This window comes from Phalaenopsis equestris, unplaced genomic scaffold, assembly GCF_001263595.1.
Source record: "Phalaenopsis equestris unplaced genomic scaffold, ASM126359v1 Scaffold000468, whole genome shotgun sequence".
Lineage (NCBI taxonomy): Eukaryota > Viridiplantae > Streptophyta > Magnoliopsida > Asparagales > Orchidaceae > Phalaenopsis > Phalaenopsis equestris.
In genome coordinates this window covers 73,139-93,298 of record NW_018164909.1, presented here as the reverse complement: position 1 = coordinate 93,298, position 20,160 = coordinate 73,139, and the positions used below count along the sequence as shown (strand labels likewise).

Sequence of the window (20,160 nt, the reverse complement as noted above, 5' to 3'; positions counted from 1 at the left end):
CCAACTGTGATAACCACAACAACAAACCCCTTTTCTCTCCTAACCATAGCCTCGCCTACAGCCTTCCAACTGACCACCTACTATCCCAGCCCTCTCACCGTTGTCCGCCCGCTGTCTCGTCTTACCCTAGTCGGGGAGTCGTGTTGTGTTGTATTCCCTTTCCTATTTTTAAGTATTGATTATAACCCTACTATCTTGGGGCAATAAAATCTGTTTTCCTATTGTGGTTTAGGTTCTCCAGTATCATTTGGTATCAGAGCTAGCCTAACACTAGTCTCATCCTAAGTTTTCCTAGCATCCACGCCTACCCAATCCACCTCCACCAAAAAATTTTCTTTCATATTCCTAAACCAGAGACGGATTTTGACCTAACCCGAATTTCCCTTTATTGATTTTTAAAATCAGTAACCCCAAATTAATTTTCCTCCACCTTTAATTAGTCTCATACACCCTCGTCCACCTCCCAATACTAAACCCTAGCCATGCCACCATAGAGATACATGTAGGCTTACGGACATAGAAGAAAAAAAAACTCAAATGGAAATTACCCTTAATTATGCAGGGAAAGCCGAAGGGTGAAAGAAATGAGAATTTCAACCCCTTCCATCAAAAGGATTTCAATTATGAAGAAGAAAGGCCATGACGCTTTGAAATCTAGTATTAGAGGAGGCCACATATGGAGAACATGGAAACATCAAAATAAAGGTGGATCCACTAGAGTTTGATGGAGGTATGAATCCAGAAAACTTTATTGAATGGCTAAAATCAATTGAGAGGATCTTTTACTGCAAATATGTGCCAGAAGATAAAAATGTGAAGCTTGTAGCTATTTGATTTCATCACCTAGGATAGCCTTAGAAATTAATTTGTTCTTTTGCATTAAACTCTAAACCAAAACTTAAATTTGCATCAAGCCTACTTGACAAAGGGATCTATGTTGGGCTTTTTGAAGAATTTGAACATGATCTATGGTTTAGTCTGCAAAGACAATTAATCACTATGTGCACCCGACAAAATGATATCATCGGTGAGTTAACCTATCTAAAATTCGGTAGATCCACTGGAAGCAGCTTCGCAACACACCAACATGAGTGCTTACGATTCTCTTGGTCACCTTTCTCATGAAGGTCCCATTCAAGGCACTAATGTGTTTTCTGATCAAAGTGAATGCATCACAGGGCCAGTCCCTTAAATTCTTTAAATGTTTGATTTTTCATGGATTTCATTATGGCTAATTGGCAATTGCATCAGTATAATGATAAATAAAATTGCAGCGTCTATTTAATTTCATCATCTTTGAATTAGAACATCTTGCATAAGGCTCTACACCAAAGCCTAATTTTACATCATGCCTAATTTACACAGGAACCTGTGCTGAGTTATTTGAAATCAAATCAAAGCACTTATCAGACAAATTGAAGCTCAACTTTGTCAACTCAGTTAAGAAGTCCACTCGCCTCATCTTTAAAGCATTAAGTGAGCAATGACTAAAAGACCAAAGAAAGTTAAAAAAAAAATCACTAAGTATATAAGCAAAACATCATTTTTCTATTAACATTGATAAGAATTAACTATGTTCAGTTTAGGCAAAAAATAAATATGCAGCTTCAAAATCAATAAGAAGAATGTAAGAAACTACCTTCTATTTTTATTTTTTATTTTTTTGTGCAATAGATACTATGATTAGGAGACAATAATTCCTATTATTGATTCAATTAACTAGCAAATCTTTAAGAAATGCTTAACCATGGCTTTCAGTTAAAAATTAAAAATAATATTATGAAAAGCCATAAAACATTTTCAAAATCATATAAGGCAAATGATGAGAATTATAAATAATTTTAGATGCTCGAGTATTGGGGACGAATAAATAGATACATAACCTGCAAAATGCACGGTCAGCTTCGTCTCATCTCCTGGAATCTTTTCAATGACTGTCCCTTCCCACCAACTGAGAGTTGAAAGCAAAAGATTAGATACAAAAGATTCCAACAAATTGATGCAAGATATTTTAGTTAATTTTCAAACGAAATTAGAGCAATGTAATGAATTTGAAAACAAAAAAAAAATAATGATTAACACATTAAAGTCACCTAAACATATAAAATTCCTTTTTTAGTGTATTCTAAAAAATACAATAAGTCTAACCAAAACGAAAATGAAAACACTCAATTTAAAGATAAATTGAAACCAATAAAAAACAGTAACTAAAACTTGCCACAACTGAAAGCCCAAATATAACCAATTTGAACAAAATCATAAACTATCAGAATGCCAACAACAACAATAAGAGATTTAGGCCCCGTTTGGGGCAACTTATAACCACGAGTAGGGTTTTCAAAACGCTGCGCTACCGTTTGATTCACGTTTTGGGCACGGCTCAAAAAACGGCGTTTTTATTTTGTTAATAACGCCACCCGTGGGCCGCATTCCTTGCTTACGGATTTGCTGCCCTCCAGCGTTCCTGCCCTAACAGCTCCTTCGGCTTCTTCGGCGATCTCCCAGGTAAACGCGTTCCTACCCAAACGAACCCTAAGCCTGTCGGCAGGGTTGTAAACAGAAAATCATCTTCTTTCACGCTCCTAAGCTCAACCACGAAGTCATCAAATTACGCACTACTGTGGTTCAATCTTTTCAGAAGATTCAAATTTTCAAACCTTGTGCTCGATCGATCACAATCTTTGTAATCCTAGAAAAAATTTTGCTGGATCGATTCGTTATCTTCTTCTGAATTTTAGTTGTCCGAACTTAAAGAAGATATACGATGATCCGAATTTTGTTCACACTGCTGATGGCGAAGGTGGGGCTTGTGGTCGTCCTCCTCTTCAAGACGTCACTGCGAAAGCTTGCGTCATGGGGCTAGACCGCTTGAAGCGCAGGCGCGGGCCGGTGATGCTGAAAATGGTGGCGGGGACTATGCTTCTCATGCTCTCCTCCAGTGTCTACAGCATGGCCAGAATCAAGAATTGATCTACCGAGATTGGAGGACTTAGTCCTACTGATGAGGTCCTCATGAGCTTCCACATCCTTGAGGCATCGCTTATGGGTAGTTGTTCATTGACTCGATCCTGTGATTATTTCGCATTTTTACAAGTGTTTGCATTGTTTTCATTTATCAGTATTGTTACAGATGATTACGATATGGGAGAAACACAATATTAACAAATTTTAAATGGGTTTAAGAACATTATTAAGGAATTCTAATTTTACAAGCGAAATTATGATTATAGATTTGCTTACGGCTTTGATATTGAAAAAACTCATTTACAATAAACATGTTCTGCCCTTAGCAGGAGAAGATAATATTTCGCTTTTATAGTTGGTTTTTTTGAGAGAATTTGATGACGAGGCCAACGAAATGATACAATAAATAAAGTTTATTTGCTAAAATTTTGTAATGGTTAGAAAGAGAATATAAGTAGGAAGCCCGTCCAGCTAAGATATTACCTTGGGACTGACCCTAAAGCATTCAATAAAGGATTTTTTTTTGTAATGTTATGAAGGAGTTTTATTGGTCTTAAAATATCTAATGCGTAGACATTACAGTTTTGCTGAGACCATTACAACTTCTGCGTGTCAGATTGTTCATTTAATTAAAAAAACCTGCAAACCAGCTATTCTTAAAACGCGCTAACAGTTAAACCGTTTATCCAAAATAGGGTCAAAATGGTCATTTATATAGAATCGACTGTTTTTCAAACGCACTAACAAAACAGTCAGACAGCTTATCTTGATCAACTGTTGATCAGCAGCTTATCAGGATCAACTACTGATCTGGTTAAGCTAGATAAGTTGCAGCTGCTCCAAATAGACCCTTAAGGAAGACACACCAAGTGAAAGACAGTTTGCATCATTGCACCACATTCGAGAAGAAACCATATCCAACAGACATACACAAAATTGAAAATTAGAAAACTAAAATTTATTGATCAAAAGCTATATAGTACCAGCATAATTTTTTTTTCTTTTTATATTCCTCTAAATTACCCTAAGTTGGCTCCCTCAAAAGTGAAGTTGATTTGAAATCAATACCATATGTATATCTCGGCACTATAATCACACATATGAAACTAGAAACTAACAAAAAGAGCCCCATAAAAGTTACAGAACTATCAACTATAAATCACAATAAACAATTACAGCAAAAATCCCACACAATGACTTAACAAGCAATAGTAATAGCAGATAAGATGAATTAGAATTCACCCGACCTACTGAAACTCAAAATCAACCCAAACCAAACTCCATAATCATACAGCAATCAAGTAGTTCCAACAGTGTAAAGTCAAACAGCAATTAATCTACAGGACAGAACCAGCCATTCAGCAAAAGAACAAACAACAATCTTAATCCAATCACTTGAACTAAACCAACCCAAAATTACCCAAACCAGGATCATCATAATAAAAGAGAACACATCCCATTCTCTTAGGCACAACCACAAACAAGTTCAAATAGAATTAAAGTTTAAAATTACAACATAAACTATAAACTTTACAAAAAAGAAAATTAAACTTGAATCAATAATTAAATTAATCGGCTTTTTTTATTAGTATAACATATAGATCCCCAGAAAATCTATCTAATATCCAAAATTTAACTTTGATGAATCTCACATTCAATACTATGAAAGAAACCAAGGCACAAATATTATGCTTCTTGTAAAATAATTGTGTCAACATAAATAAGATTGTCATGCCAAATGCATGGGGTATCTTTGGAATCCATAATCAGAAGTGCACTCAATTTCATAATCTAAAATAGCTTCAGAAACACATTGTATAGATATGTCTAGCAAAGTATTAGAAATGAATGCACTAAGAGATGAAAGAGAAAATAATTTAAGGAATCAGCAGCATCCGATGCCTTAAGAAGAAGATTAATATTAGAATTTTGGAATTTTTAAGCTAAAACTATTGGTTTCAAAGCATTGCACAATTTTAAATGGCTCTACATTTCTCATATTAATCACTAAGAGGCTCCTAAAAGAAGCTTTCTTGAATTCAAATGTAGCATTACTTACTCCATAGCTTCAATTCCAAGAACCTAATTACATCAATTGTAAACTTATAATTATCATAACAAAAAATCCATATTCCACAAATATTAATGCACATCACACAAATAATGCAAATCAAGAAAATGAATAATATGATATGAAGCAACTAACAAACTAACAAAAAAGTTTTAGCTAATATGCATTCAAAGAGATCCAAATAAAAACTTATGATTAATTAAGATTATAATGAAAACTAACAAAAAAATCAAATCACATAAATAGGGCAAGCCTAAAATGACGTAAAGCATTTTTAATAAAAACCAAACCAACTGCTTAAATATTAATTGTAATGAATTATGATCCTTTAAAAAGGACCAAATAAATGCAATTTTAAATTGTAGGATTCATTTAAAATAATCATCATCAAAATTTTTCTAAAATATTGATGTAACTTTAAATCTCCTTTAAAATATTATATTTCAATGTGTATATAAGGAATGCAAGGAAAAAAAAAAATCAATATCAAATTGAACAATCATCACAGAAAATTTTCATCAGTAGATCCAAAAGAGCACAACGACAAGCCTTTGTCCCACTAAGTGGGGTTCGACTACATGAATCCTTTCTCTACATTCAATACTATTGAGTGTCATATTTTCATTAAATTCTAATAAATTAAAAACATTTTTATACAACATGCCCAAGTCTTTTTAAGTCTACGTCTACCTTTCTCAACATAAGTAAAATTAAAAACATTTATTCTCCTAAAAGGGTTATCAGATGTTCGACGTTTAACGTGACCAAACCAACTAACGTGACTCTCTCTCTAATCTTGTCTATCACCGAAGCTACTCCCAACACTTTCACGGATATATTTGTTTCGTATTTTGTGTAAATCCACTTATCAAACCGAGCATTCTCATCTCAGCAACACTTAACAGTAAATCATGTGTAATGTTATCAAATTACTTTATGTATTCATCAACTACATTTTATATGATTTGTTTAGTTTCGTGTTAAGGAAAAGTTTTGGTTGTTATAATAAGTTCCATTTAGATAAATGATCTTTTGAACTCCAGCCAACTCACTATTGATCAAGTACAAGATCATGTTCCTGAACACGATCTACTGTATTTGTAGATTTAATTTCAAAACATCATATAAAGAATCATCATTTTGTAAATACAACTAATTTTAGCATTTAAAACATCCTCAAAAGAGTACTCATAAACTACCATATTTTACATTAAATCAAAATAAACCATATATGATTCTTGTTTATATGATTCTTGTTAGACGACAGCGGAGAGAGAAGCGGGAAAGAATGGTGATAAGCGGAGATAACTACAACCTCAGAACAAGATACGGTCGGAGAATTGAAATCCCTAGAAGGGAGAACTTGTGGTTGGAAGGGATAACTGGCGGATGGAATATGGGGTGCGGGAGCGTTAGACGGTAGTAGAGAGGGGCAGGAAAGAACGGGGAAAAACAAAGATAACCACCGCCTCGGAGGCAGAATACAGACAGAGCACCACCTGTCCTCGAATACAACCCTAGAAGAAAGAACTTGAGAGGTTGATAGCCGCCCCAACATAAAACTCAGCAAAAAACTAAACCCTCAAAATAGAAAATAACATAATTATAATAGAAGTTAACTATGAGGGGGAGGCCAGTCCTCTTGGGTAGTAATCATAGCGCTTGAAATAAGAGTTAGTCAGCCCTACAACCTCTTGGATGAGTCAGTCAAGTTGTTCTTCAGGTGGTTCAGCCCCTAGGGAGCCCCGCATCAGTCTCCTGGTGTTGGGGAAGCTTCCACCACATTCCTCGAAGCTTCTATTTGCAAGTTGACGGTGACGGAGTTGTTGGAACGTCCCAAGGCTGAAAAATCTTCAACCCGGACCTAGTAGCCCCTGGATCCCACTACCAACTATACTATCTCACAAAATACTGAAGTAGTTTTCTCTAATTGCAAGCATATATCCATATCGATCCAGCCGTTCGGGGATATACTACTGAACTGAATTGAGGCTTTGTGTCACTCATCATGTGTTGAATCCTCCTAAGGTAATCTAAAGTTGGCTCAACCTGATGCAAAGGTAATTTGAACCTCCCTAAATGGTGGTGACCATAGAAGTAAGATATTAATCGTGGTGTCTTGAAATGCTCTTCGTCGTGACTATCCCATGTCGAAAATTGGTGTCTCGGTCCTATCATCCTCTATCGTGATCAAAACTGATCCCACCGACAATTCTCTTCTGACAAGAGCACCTGTGATTTCAAACCCCGCATAAAATAAAAAGGCAATGCGCTCACCCTCCTTGGTGAAGGAGTAGGTGATCTTGAACCCATCGTGTGAGTCCGATCAAATTGTCGTGGTCTCCCTAACAAAATGCGGAAAATATTCACGGGCAAGATGTCGCACCACACATGATCCTGTAGTTGGATTCCAATCAAAAACTCTAATAGACATCTGTCGATGCCAACTCAGTTCACCTACTTAAACCACGTCTAACAATATGGCTAAGAATGCCTCCAAGTCATGAGACTCAATTTCTCCACCATCAGAGTAGACTTGTGTTCTGGTTGCTCCCTCATCGATGATGAGACTGCATGTCTTTTTATTTATAGTTCAACGAATGTAGAATATGTTGTGGTGAAGCCACTATGATTCCTAAATATCCTCAGTCTATAGGACCCGTTGAACCATGAGTATCTCACCTTCATCTGGTGGAAGTTGATATACCTCACACTATTCTTCAACTGCCTCTTCGTCGTTAATCTCCTCCACTACACCCTGCTAGCTAAAGAAAACAACTCGACTTGTCGGTCAACTAGAGGCGACGTGCCCAAATCCATGGCATCTAAAGCACTTTCGGGTTGGTGTTGTAGTGGGTATGTTTCTCTTCACTCCGAATGGCTCGGTCCTTATCCTAACCAGTTTTCTCAACTCCCTGGGGCGTGTTCTACTGATGAATTTAACTGCTGGTAGCTTTCTGAATGTTGTTAATTGTCTGTCATGTTTCTATTGTCTCTCCAAATTCAAGGATAATGTTTGGGCATTTCCCAGTGACCAATAGGGTTGCAGCTGCACAACATTGTTGATAACTGGCTTCAAGCTCACCAAATATCTGGCTATGAAATGTTACTCTGGCTCGACCAACTCACATTTAATTTGCAACTGATCAAATTGTGTCGTTAACTCCTCCACTGATAGGCCTCTCTGTTGTAGGTGGAGTCTCAAAAACATCCTGACAATAATGAGGCGGTAAATATTTTCTCTGCATTTAATTCATTATGATCTCCCACTAATAATCTTGTAATTGTTCTCTCTTTCTTCACCTCTATAAATTTTTACAGCACAAGGAGCTGCTCTTTTTCAACTTGATGGCTGCAAACTTTACCCATTTATCCTTTGACACTTCTTTGTGCTCAAAGATTCTCTCAACTGACTGCAGTCATTCGGGTCATCTAGATACATACCTTCATCGAACTCTAGTAGATCCACCTTTATGTAAAAAATTTTATGTCCTTCATATGTTGCCTCTTCTCTCGGCCATCCTCTGATGTTGAATTTAGAAACATCGGGGTATGTCTTCCTCATCACTGAAATCATCCCTATGAAAAAAAATACCTAACCTCGTCCCTTTCTCCTCTTTGACCTTCCCTATCTCGATCGGAGGATAATTTCCTCATGGGTTCCATCATCAATCTCGGCAAACCTTTGTTGAAACCGATGGATCTTTTATTGTATCTCTTCCTAGATAGACTTGAGCATGCATCTCCTCGGTGATATGGTTAAGATTTGGATTTAGGGGAGTGGAAAAGATATTTAGGGATATGAAAGAAACTTTTTGGGGTAGAGATGCGTAGGAAGGCTAAAAATACTATGATAAGACCAGCGTTAGACTAACTTTGATACTAGTTGATACTGGAGCTAACCCAAGATTTGTTAGAAAAAGCAGAATTGTATTATACCAAAGCAAATAGAGTTTATGTTTGGATGTTGTTGTAGGTTTTGGAAGGAGAGAGAGGTGCGGCTGCAGGTTTGGAAGGAAGGGATAGTTTGGGATGGCAGAGGCTTGAAAGGTCTTTGCCGCAAGGAAAACTGCGGTTTTAAGGTGGCAAAAGGGTAAAGTGACTGATGGTGAAGGAGTGGAAGGGGGGAAGGGGGCGGAAAGCACTGCCGGGGAGTGGTTCACGTTAAATCTTCGGCAAGAAGGGAGAACACGTGGATGGAGTAGGGGGTGCGGGAGAGTTAGACGACAGCAAGGAGAGGAGCAAGGGAGAAAGGGGATAAACAGAGATAAACACCAACTGGAGCACTGAAAGCCCTACAAGGGAGAACTTGAAACATCGACGACTATCCCGATATAAAACAAAAAAAAAACTAAACCATAAAAATAGAAAATAACATATTTATAATTGAAGATAACTAGGAGGGGTAGGCAACCCTAGCCTCAAAAATAGAAGCCAACCAGCCTCACACTCGTTTGGATGAATCGGTCCAGCTGTTCTTCAGCCAATTCAACCCTTAAGGAGCCCCACTTCACTTTGGAACACTAATCATACTTGTAATATTCCTAAGATGACAATGAATATTGATATCTATAAACCTTTATGCAATATTTTGAAAAAAAAATAGTTTAATCTATCCCTAGTTTCTTGCTCGAGACGTTTAGGAAAACAAATATGGTTTTGCTAAAAGAACTATAATTATTTCATCGTACTCAAAAACATCATATTTTACTTGAAACCATCAAATTGATAAGGCAATTGTTCTCAATATTGACCAAATGATAAGCAAGCAAATGGGTATTGAGGCATTTTCTTTTCATGAGGCGAGGCGTAGAGCTTAAGGCAGACTAAAGCGTAAGCTTCACAATTTGAAAACTGTGTTGTGAAAATGTGTGTGTGTGTGTGTGTGTGTGTGTGTGTGAGTAATAACATCATAATTTTTAGATATTAAAGCAGATTGGAAGCCTAGAATTCAAGCGCATGTTCAAATTCAATCCTAAAATGTAGGAACTCAATTCATTAAAAAATGTCTCATAGGCATTCAAAATCATAAGAGAATAATTAAAATTTAACATAAAATTATTGGACCAAATCAACAATCAAAGGCATTTTGTAGGTTTGACTTGTGACTCAAGATATTGTTTTGGGGCATTTACACATATATCACTCAATCCCTATGTATTTACATGTCTAACACATTAACTTTATTTTTTTACCTTAAAACCACTTGAATCTTTCATATCTTATCAAGAATATCACCCAATGTCACTCAAATTTGTAAATTGAAGTTTAGGCGTTAGATATGTAATACATATGAATTGTACGGTATATACATAAATCTTCAATTTTTCTTGGAGCACTATCATATATACCACCCAATTTTTATATATTTACATATCTAACACTTGAACTTTACTTTTTACATTTATAAAACCTAATGCTTCAACTGTTCAACCTAAATCCCTGCAGGTTCAACAAATAGAGATGGCACGTGTGAATTCGAACCAAATAGCAGTAGGTGGTTGCAGCAACGCCAACGACAAGAGTATCAGACGGCACCAGCGTCAAACATCAACGGCATCATCCGATGCAATAGGCGGCATCGTCCAGTGCATGAGAGAGAAACGGTATGCTTGCAAGATACAAGAGCTTGCGAGTTTGAACGAAATAATAAGTGGCTTGTTGTGGCGATGTCGGTAGCAAGAGGATCAGGCATCGAATGCCTTAACATCCACGGAGTCATCTAGTATAGACTGGTGTGTGAGATCGAGACAGGAGGCTTGCAGATTGCGAGAGATGGTAGAATCGAAGGCAAAGTGGACACCTCATCGAATAAAAGGCGAGGCACCTTATTGAGCGCCTCAGAATACCTGAGGTGTACACCTCAACCGATCCGAGCAATGAGGCTTCAACAGACGAAAAAAGGAAGGTGTAGAGGCACGTCTCAAGGCACATCTCTAATAGTGCAATTTTAAAGAATGATGATAAGTATTGTTTATTGAGTCAAAATTTAATATAAAACCATTACAACTTAAATACAATGCTTTGCACTGATGATCGAATTTGAACCACTAATTTTGATTTTCTACATTCAGCTATATAGGAATAAAAAAAAAACATAATATTAAAAAAAAAAGTCTCAAATTCTCTATTCAATTTGAAAATTTCTACAATTATACCGCCCATCAAAATTAAAAAAGAATTTTGAACATATGTCAATCACAATGTAGTTGTCCAGAATTATAAATTGAAAGATTTGATTTAAAGTGAATCTCCCATTATTATTTGTATGATCCGATGATTTTGTCCAATTCATGTTGACAAGATGGAGCAACCACAAGCTCTATTTCAAATTTAAAACATCTTCGCATCTGGAGTTTCTAATGGACAACTAGAATGATGCAACAATTATATATCATATAAACAAAGCCACTAATCATACAAAAAAAATTTTAAGACATCTTTTTTTGCTATAATTTCTCATTGAATGTTCACGTTTAATTAATATTGAATTATTGTTTTTGTTAGATGTCTTTATAATTCATTATTAATTAAACGTGAACATTCAATGAGAAATTATAGCAAAAAAACTAGAAAATCATTGATTTTTTTACCTTAGTTGATCAAAATTATGATCGTACGCAATAGCAATAACAAATATATAGAAAAAAAGATTTAAAGAAAAAGATCAGTAAATATAATACAGATCAGACCGTCATATTGTACAAAGAGATATATTCCCCTTATGATGCTTCCACCACATTAAAAGGAATCCACATACAATTATAGAAGGTTTAAAAAAGAGAGCTAAATTTTATTAATCAAAATTTATCCAATAAAGGCATTAGATTTGACTCATAATCATCAAATTCATTCAATCTAAAACCTCAAAAAGTGCTTGATTTGAAATCCATAAACATCTATAAATCTTGGCGCAATAACCACACGCATGAACTATGAACTTTTGTAAAAAGCAGCATGTAGGTTACAAAACTGTTGACTATCGATTCCAAGAAAAGATTGCAATAAAAATCCTCTCTTGAACATAACAAACAATAAAAATTGAGACTGAGATGTAACATAAACCACCTGAGTCACTGGACCAAAGTACCAACGAAGTAACAAACCTTATATTGCAACAGAAATTGAATGGCTACAACAGTGCAGGCTCAAAAAACAACTAAACCATAGGACTGAACTGATCATCCAGTAAAAGAACTAATAGCAATCCTACTCTAGTTAGTTGGAAAGAAACAACTAAAGGTTAACCAAATCAAGAATATCACACATAAAGAGAACAGATCACATTCTCATAGATAACCAGCAAGTCAAGAGTCAACTAAATTTTAAAATTACCAAATAAACAAAAAAGCTGGAACTAAATAAACTTAAATTAATCATTATCATTTAATTGCTTCACAATGCAGATGAATATAAATAACACTGGAGCAACTCAAGATACCAAGTAAACCATTACAGTAGCTGCAGATGGCAAACGAAGGTGGCTACAAACTAATTATAAACGAATATCAATCAAATGAAAGGTTTGAAGTACTTTTACTTACCAATTCTAGTTTCGTGTTACAAGATGCCAGTACTGTACAAGAAAATTTAGAAATAAATCAAAGCATCCTTGCCTGTCACGTATCCAAGCATCAACATGGTCTCCAATTTCCCATATATAGCTTCCTAGGTGCTCTCTACGTCGTTTCCTTGTGCCTTCATACTTCACAAATGCTGTGGAATGAGATGTCCGAATTCTGGGAGCCTTATCTCCCTCTTCAAGCAAAATCCATTCTTTTAGCCAGCCTAAACAGGACATAACCAATAAATTCAGGAAGAACGGTGTTTGGCAAGCTTCACATGACATGCTCAATAGATTGGGAGCCATAAAAGGTATGACAGCTAAACTAAATAAAATGTGTTTGAAAAGATATGAGAAAATAATGTTTCACAAACATGAGATTATACTGATCTGTTAAAAAAGTGTGCAGAATTGAGTTTGATATTAGACGAGGTTAACAAACTAAATATAGAAAATACAGGTTCAACTGAGAAATGCATAGACATGCAAGACAACAAGTTGATAAATTAGAAAGAAGGGGGGAAACAACTTAAATTACACCCAAAAAAAATGATATGATTAAAGTGTTTTTTATCTTATAACAATGAAATTAAGAGAAAGTACAGCAAACAAAAGTATTTAGTAAAAAACCTGAGCAGCAATCATAATAACTACAAGGACAATGCTTTTATTCCAGAAATAGGATAGCTGAGGCAATAAAACCTCAATTTTGCCTACACAGAACTAATGTGTATAGCATTTTTTTGTAGCCATTTCTTGAAAAAGCATAAATATTAATGCAACAAATTCAAAAATAAATGGATAAAAATTTTAGCTACCACCTGAAGTATATACCATTCAGCCTTTATGTAGAACCTTCATCCACCCTAACCACAACATTCTAATATGACTTGCTAAAAGTTCATCAATTGAAAAATACATAAAGATTGATAATTACCTTCAGTAGTTGACACATCATCGTAACAGACATATGCCTTGTTATCATTAATGTCAAGTACTTGGGCTGAAAACCAGGCTCCTTTCCGACCATCTTCATCAGACATAACCTGAAGTATATTTAAGGAAGCCATTTGAATTTAACATGCTGAAATTTAAAGAAGCCATCATGACAAGGTCTAGCTATGAAAGAATGCATAGCATCACGTATTTATCAAAAACTGAGAGAAATCTTGATAGTCATTAATGAGATGTTAAATAAAGAATAAGACTGTTAATAAAATTAATGCACAGAGTTTCCACAATTTCAGCGTCTAAAGTGGGACTAATGAAAGCAAACATGTGTTTGCAAAAGAGGACATTTCTGTGATTCAAACCTAGGACCGCCAGGAGTTGAATAAAGGCAACTTAACCACTACTCCAAGCCCACACTCATTAATGAAATATTTTAATTCTAATTACAGTTTACTTTCTAATATAACACCATAAATATTTATATTTACCATAATATCAACCAATAATTTATCATTAATGGTATACAAACTTATTCTATTAACTTTTATCAACATGCAACTCTGAAATATTGGTGTAAATTTTGTAATGACCCGTATTTGAAAAAAAAAATTAAAAAAGAAATTGAACAAACTAATATAAGTACAACTGAACCAACATTAGTAGGTTCATTTTTTATAAAAGAAATGGAAGGAAAGACCGAGTGAATGCACGGTGAGGGGGAGGGAAGTGAGCTAAAAAGAAGGCAACAATGACACGAGCTCAACTGAAGCAAAGGGCAACGACCTAAGCAGTAAGCAAAGTGGGAACTAAATGGGTTCAACATTGCACGGAATTCAGGTGCAAGAAATCAGGTACAAGCAAAGGTGAGCAGGCTCAATCAGAGAGTAAAGGCAAGTCTGCGAAGTTGTTGAGCTGGATGGAACATTTGCAAGCACGCAAAAATAGAGTGCGCAAGAATGACCAAGACTACGTTATACATACCTACAAATGTTTTGCCGTTTATAATTGATTCAGATATTATTTTGACCAAATAAGAATAATATGTTAAGTAAAGGTATTTTAGTTATAAGATTGCATTTGCATAAAATATAAATATCTATAGATAAATATTTTCTCTGCATAAAATTAATTGAATTGAAAGAAAAAAAAATTGAAACAGAACATAAAATAAAATGAAAGGTAGGTTGATAGATAGTTGTAGTGAAGACTTAAGTGCTTGTGAACATTAGTTATCATATATGAGCTTTGATTAGGTAAGAGAAAATTAATTAAGTTTAATTTATATATTTGAAAAGTCAATTCAAATCAAGTAACAAAAAGTTTATTAGCGAAGGCTGCAAGAAAATAAAATGATAGATATTATTAATTAAAGTTATTAAGACCTCTGAAATTTATAATAATAAAAACAAACATATATAAGGTAAAAACTTTTAAATTTTATGAATGAAACGTGAAAGCTAAATTATTATTACATGATTGATGTTATTTTTAGTAATAAAATAAAATAAATTATTAATAAAGTAAATGAAAAAATAATAGAAAAACTTTAATTAAAATTTTATATTTTTTTTGTTATTATATAAATATTTAAATTTGTCATACAGATTGGAATATAAAATAGCAATGTAAAAAAAAATGGAAATGTTAAGATTGTGTATTTAAATTATAAATATTTAAATTAAGTAATTAAAAGTTAATAATAATGTATAAATAAAAAGATCAACTAAATATTAAAATTTTCTATGTTAACATATAACTCATCATAATTAAAAATAACATTTTTAGAATAAATTAGCGTGATAAGAAAAAAAGTGAAGAAGAGAAACCATATATCAAAGATGCAGCCAAATAAAAGAACAATATTTATAATAATAACTATTTTATTTTTAAATTAATTTTGAATATTATTTTTAGTTGCTCTTTCCATTAACTGGATAATTATTTTCATTTGATTGAAATATTATTTGAAATTTAAATTTTTTGTAAAACAGTATGTCCCCGTCTTAAAAATTTCAAACTCCTAGCTAGGTAGTGAAAAAAGTGATATCAATAAGAGGTTAAGCAATATAATTATGTTAAAAGATTTTTAGGACAATTACAAAAAATAATCATGAGAAATTTTGAAAGTTTGATTAAGGTTAACTCTAATTAGATGAGATTATTTACTTCAAGCCTATGGATGCACAAGAAGTGGAGTATAGAAATATAATAAAAGAAGAATCACCGCCTACTGTCACTGAATATAAATACCCTTACCCAAAAGACGGTGATGATAATACAACTGATCCAAGATTTGAAATTTCAATATATTAGAAGTGATCATACTACTATAGTGAACAAATAGCGTTATTCCAAGACTAGCGAACACCTTTACTCAAGGGAGCTAAAGAACAGATTGAAGCAACAAACTGATTACTGCATATAAAAAAAAATATTAGATAATAGAATATATTATGATGAAAGAAGGATACAACTCACTAAATTTACATTGGATGAAGCAAAAAATGTGGAAGCGAGAACAACATCAAGATAAATTTGGAGACATACTGAACATACTGGTAAATTGAGAGAATTTTGTCAAGTTATTCAAAGATTGGTTTGGTTCATATTTGACTACAAGACTGATACAGGACAAATAAATTAGGCAAGTGCAAGGAGAGAAAAAATATTATGCAAAAACAAGTTAGAATTCACTAACAATGTCGATCTAAGGACTATAGCTAGTCTCAACGGTAGAAAAAAAAGTGTCATCTTTTTCTATCTAAAACGAAGGACTCTTCTGAGCAATCATTGATGCCACTGGGGTCAAAGCATATTAAAATGTTAGCTTATATGAAATGTCATTCCCCGGTAAATTAGATATGCATTTGACATTGATACTCATTTGGAATGATCTTAATTGTTATGATTTTATAATAATTAATAGCATTATTTAACCTTATTTTTTTATGAAAAACAGGGAAATGATTCACACTAGATAAATATAATAAGCAATGGTCTGCAAGTTTTTTAAGACACAATTTTCATAAATGGGAAAATTTGTAATGTTATGTGTTTAAGAAAAAAAAATTGAACCGACTAATGCTAGTTCAATTGAATTGACATTAATCATTATGTTGTTATGTGGGCAACAGGCTGAGACTTGAGCAAGAGAACGCAATAGAGTGAAAAAGAGGGTGAAAACAAAAAAGAATTGCACAAGTGGAGAAAAAGGCAACAACGATGTGAGCTAGAGCAATGTCGAGAGAGATGACAGCAGCAGTGAGCGACATTTAGAACAAGAGGGGTGAGAGGATAGGCATGTGGGATTCAAGCAAAGCTCATGAGCGCATAATCAAGAATGATTGACGGTGAGAGGACTTGATCAAGGAACAAGGACGAGTCAAGATTGTTGTCGAAATGGATGGAACGTTAGCAAGCTCACAAAAACAATGTAAACAGAAAGGACTAAGATTAGGTTATAATCTGTACAATTTATTTGGAATTATTTTATCTAAGAGTAATCTATGTGCTTCTAATTGGTGAAAATACTTTAGTTACAAGATTTCAATAGTATAAAATAAAAATATGCATAGACAAATACTTTATGTAAAATTAATTGAATTGAAAAAAAAAATTAAATAGACATGAAATGAAATTTAAGGTAATTAATTATCTAGATGTAGGAATGTGTCAAGTATTTATGAACACTTTCCATAATGTATGAGCTTTAATTAGGTAAAAGAAAATTAATTAAGTTTACTTTGCATACTTGTATGAAGGAAAAATGTTATTAAATAATATAGTTATTTTAGATCAATTAACATGAACATAATTGTTGAAGGTTGTTAGAAAAGTAAATGATAGATATTATTTATTAACTTTTATTAGAACTTGAAATTACAATGAAACACACACACACACACCACACACACACACACACACATATATATATATATATAAGAAATCTGAATTTAATTAACACCTAAAAGTTAAATTAATATTAAATTTAGTAATTAAAAATTAGAATAAATTACAACTAAATGAAAAAAGACTAGAAGTAACTTATATTCTAATTTTATGTCTTTACGTTAAATCTAGAGATATTAAAGTTGTAATATAAATCTGAATATATGATAGCAAGGTAAAGAAATTTAAACGTTATGATTTGTATATTTGAATCAGAAAAGGATTAAATTAAATATTTAAAAGTTAATAAAACACAGAATAAAAAAATTAATATTAAACTAACATTTTCTTGGTTAACGAAGGTTTATGCTAAATAGATCACATTTAAGCATTAAAAGACAAAAGCATAACTTTTAGGTCAAGGTGAACACTCATATTTCTAAGTTAACGTAATACCAAGGTTTTTAAAAGTGCGCTTTAAGAGCAAAGCGAAGCACATGACGCTCTCCTTACTTTGTTGAAGCACACTTTGAAGCGTTGAAGAAAAGTGATCGGTCTAGTTCACAGTTTAATAAAAAGGATTAAATGGCCACTGAATTAATTTGGATTGTTTTATGAAATCCTTACATCCATTTATCCTCAAAAAAGCTATAAAAAACACAAGCTGGAAAATATAATATGATGATAAAAAAATTAACATTCCATGAAAAAAAAAATATTACAAGGATTAATCATAATAACAAAGCATCAAAATAAATAAATTTTTTCTCTAAATGATTTGGGATGACAGAGTGCAAAGTCGTTAACCTAAGACAACAAAATATGTGTGATTCCATCATTTGCATGATCAAGGGTGGCGGATTCATGTGAGAATCAGTATAGTTAAAAATTAATAACTTAAGTAAATATAACACTGTCATTGCCGAGGCACAAATCCCAAATGCTGAAAATGAAGGTTGAATTAGGTAGTCGACAAATTGCAAATTTTTTTTTTTTATTAAAACACTACGACATGAATCTTTAATCATTGTATTAATGTTAAAGCATCACCTGAAAGCGACGCGCTACATGACCTGAATACAGTGAAAAATGTGATGCACTGACACTTAGGTGTAGTATTAAATAAACAAAGGTTTTTACATTATGAACGTAGGTAGGCAAAAAAATTAGTCCACAAAACTAATATAAGGATAGAAAGTTGAAATATAAATACTCTCATTGGTAAATTCATGGAATTAGTAGATATTATGATTCAAAGGAAGATAAATATCTTATGCATTGAAGAAAATGCATGGGGTGAAAGAAAACTAAAGAGATTGATAGCTTAGATTTTAAACATAGATATTTAAGTAGAAGTCATACTAAAAATAGTGTAGGTATAATTATAGATATAAGTTTGAAAGATAATGTTAAGAAAATTAATAGAATTGGAAATAGAATAATAACTCTAAATATTGTTATTGATAATAAGATTATTAATGTTATAAATATTTAAGCTCCCCAAGTAGGTTTAAATATACTTACAAAAGAAAAGTTTTGGAATAATGTGGAGGAATTAATATATAGGATACATCTTGAAGAAATAATTTTTATTGGAGGAGATTTAAATGGACATGTTGATGAAGTAATAGAAGATTATAAAATATTCACGATGATTATGATTTTGGATTGACTATTTAAGAAGATAAAGTCATATTGATATTTATTTTAGCTTATAATATTGTTATTGCTAAAACTTTATCTAAAAAAAGGATACAAATATATTATCAGTTATAAGAATGAATCTACTAAAATAAAAATTAATAATTTTTTAAAAAGAAAAAAAAGATGGTTGAGATTATAAAGATGATAAGTTCATTTCAAATGAAAGTTTAAGTACCCAACATCGATTATTAGTTTTGGACTTAAAAAGACAAGTTGAAAAATAGAAAAATACACCAAAATATTATCATAGAATTAGACGAAAGTACTTGAAATACAAATAAAATTATTTTTATGAGTAAATTTTAAGATTTAAAATTTGGGATGTTCAGTAAGAAGTTATTACTAAATGGAATAAAGTATGATTATTATTAAACAGGTTACAAAAGATATTTTTGGATAATCAAATGGAAAATCTCTTATGAATAGAAATAGATGAGGTTCAAATAATAATATACGAAAAAAGAAAAAATATAAAAAAATTTGTTAAAGAAATTAATTTAGATGGAAAGCTTGAAGAATTGACCAATAACATAACATGGCGTAGAAGTCTAAGAGCAAAATTTATGATGCTAAAACTTCTTTTTAAGTAGTTTTTATAATAAATTATATAGTAGAGAGAGTGAAAGATATACATATAAACTAATCAAGCAATAGATTAAAAAAACATAAAAATTAACTTCAAATAAAGTGTATCTGGGATGAAAATAAAAAAACATTTTTCTTATGGAAGGATATTCAACATATGAGTAAAATGTTTTGATAAAATTTTCAATGAATATTGTGAAAGTATGATTGATTTTAGTGATATTAATATCATAAATAGTAGAAATTTTTTTTTTAACTTCGTATTGGTAAAATGAAAGTTGAGAAGACTTTAAAGAAAATAAAATATAAAAAAACAGTTAAGATTTGATGGTATTCAAATAGATATGTGAAATTTATGAGACATGAGAATTTCTCGATTTAATAAATTTTTTTATATTATTTTATAAACTGAAAAGATATCTGATGGAAAGAG

General features: G+C 32.6%; 1 protein-coding gene across 5 annotated transcripts in view; it reads right to left on the bottom strand.

Annotated features, from left to right (window-relative positions):
- LOC110027910 overlaps positions 1 to 20,160 on the bottom strand; it is a 107,065-nt gene that overhangs the window by 28,793 nt on the left and 58,112 nt on the right. For all 5 annotated transcript variants that reach the window (XM_020729540.1, XM_020729537.1, XM_020729538.1 and 2 more), the window contains exons 12-14: positions 13,537 to 13,645; positions 12,652 to 12,823; positions 1,884 to 1,951 (exon numbers count right to left, since the gene is read on the bottom strand). In XM_020729540.1, coding sequence (XP_020585199.1) covers positions 1,884 to 1,951; positions 12,652 to 12,823; positions 13,537 to 13,645 — 349 coding nt within the window. The remainder of the gene's footprint in view (positions 1 to 1,883; positions 1,952 to 12,651; positions 12,824 to 13,536; positions 13,646 to 20,160) is intronic.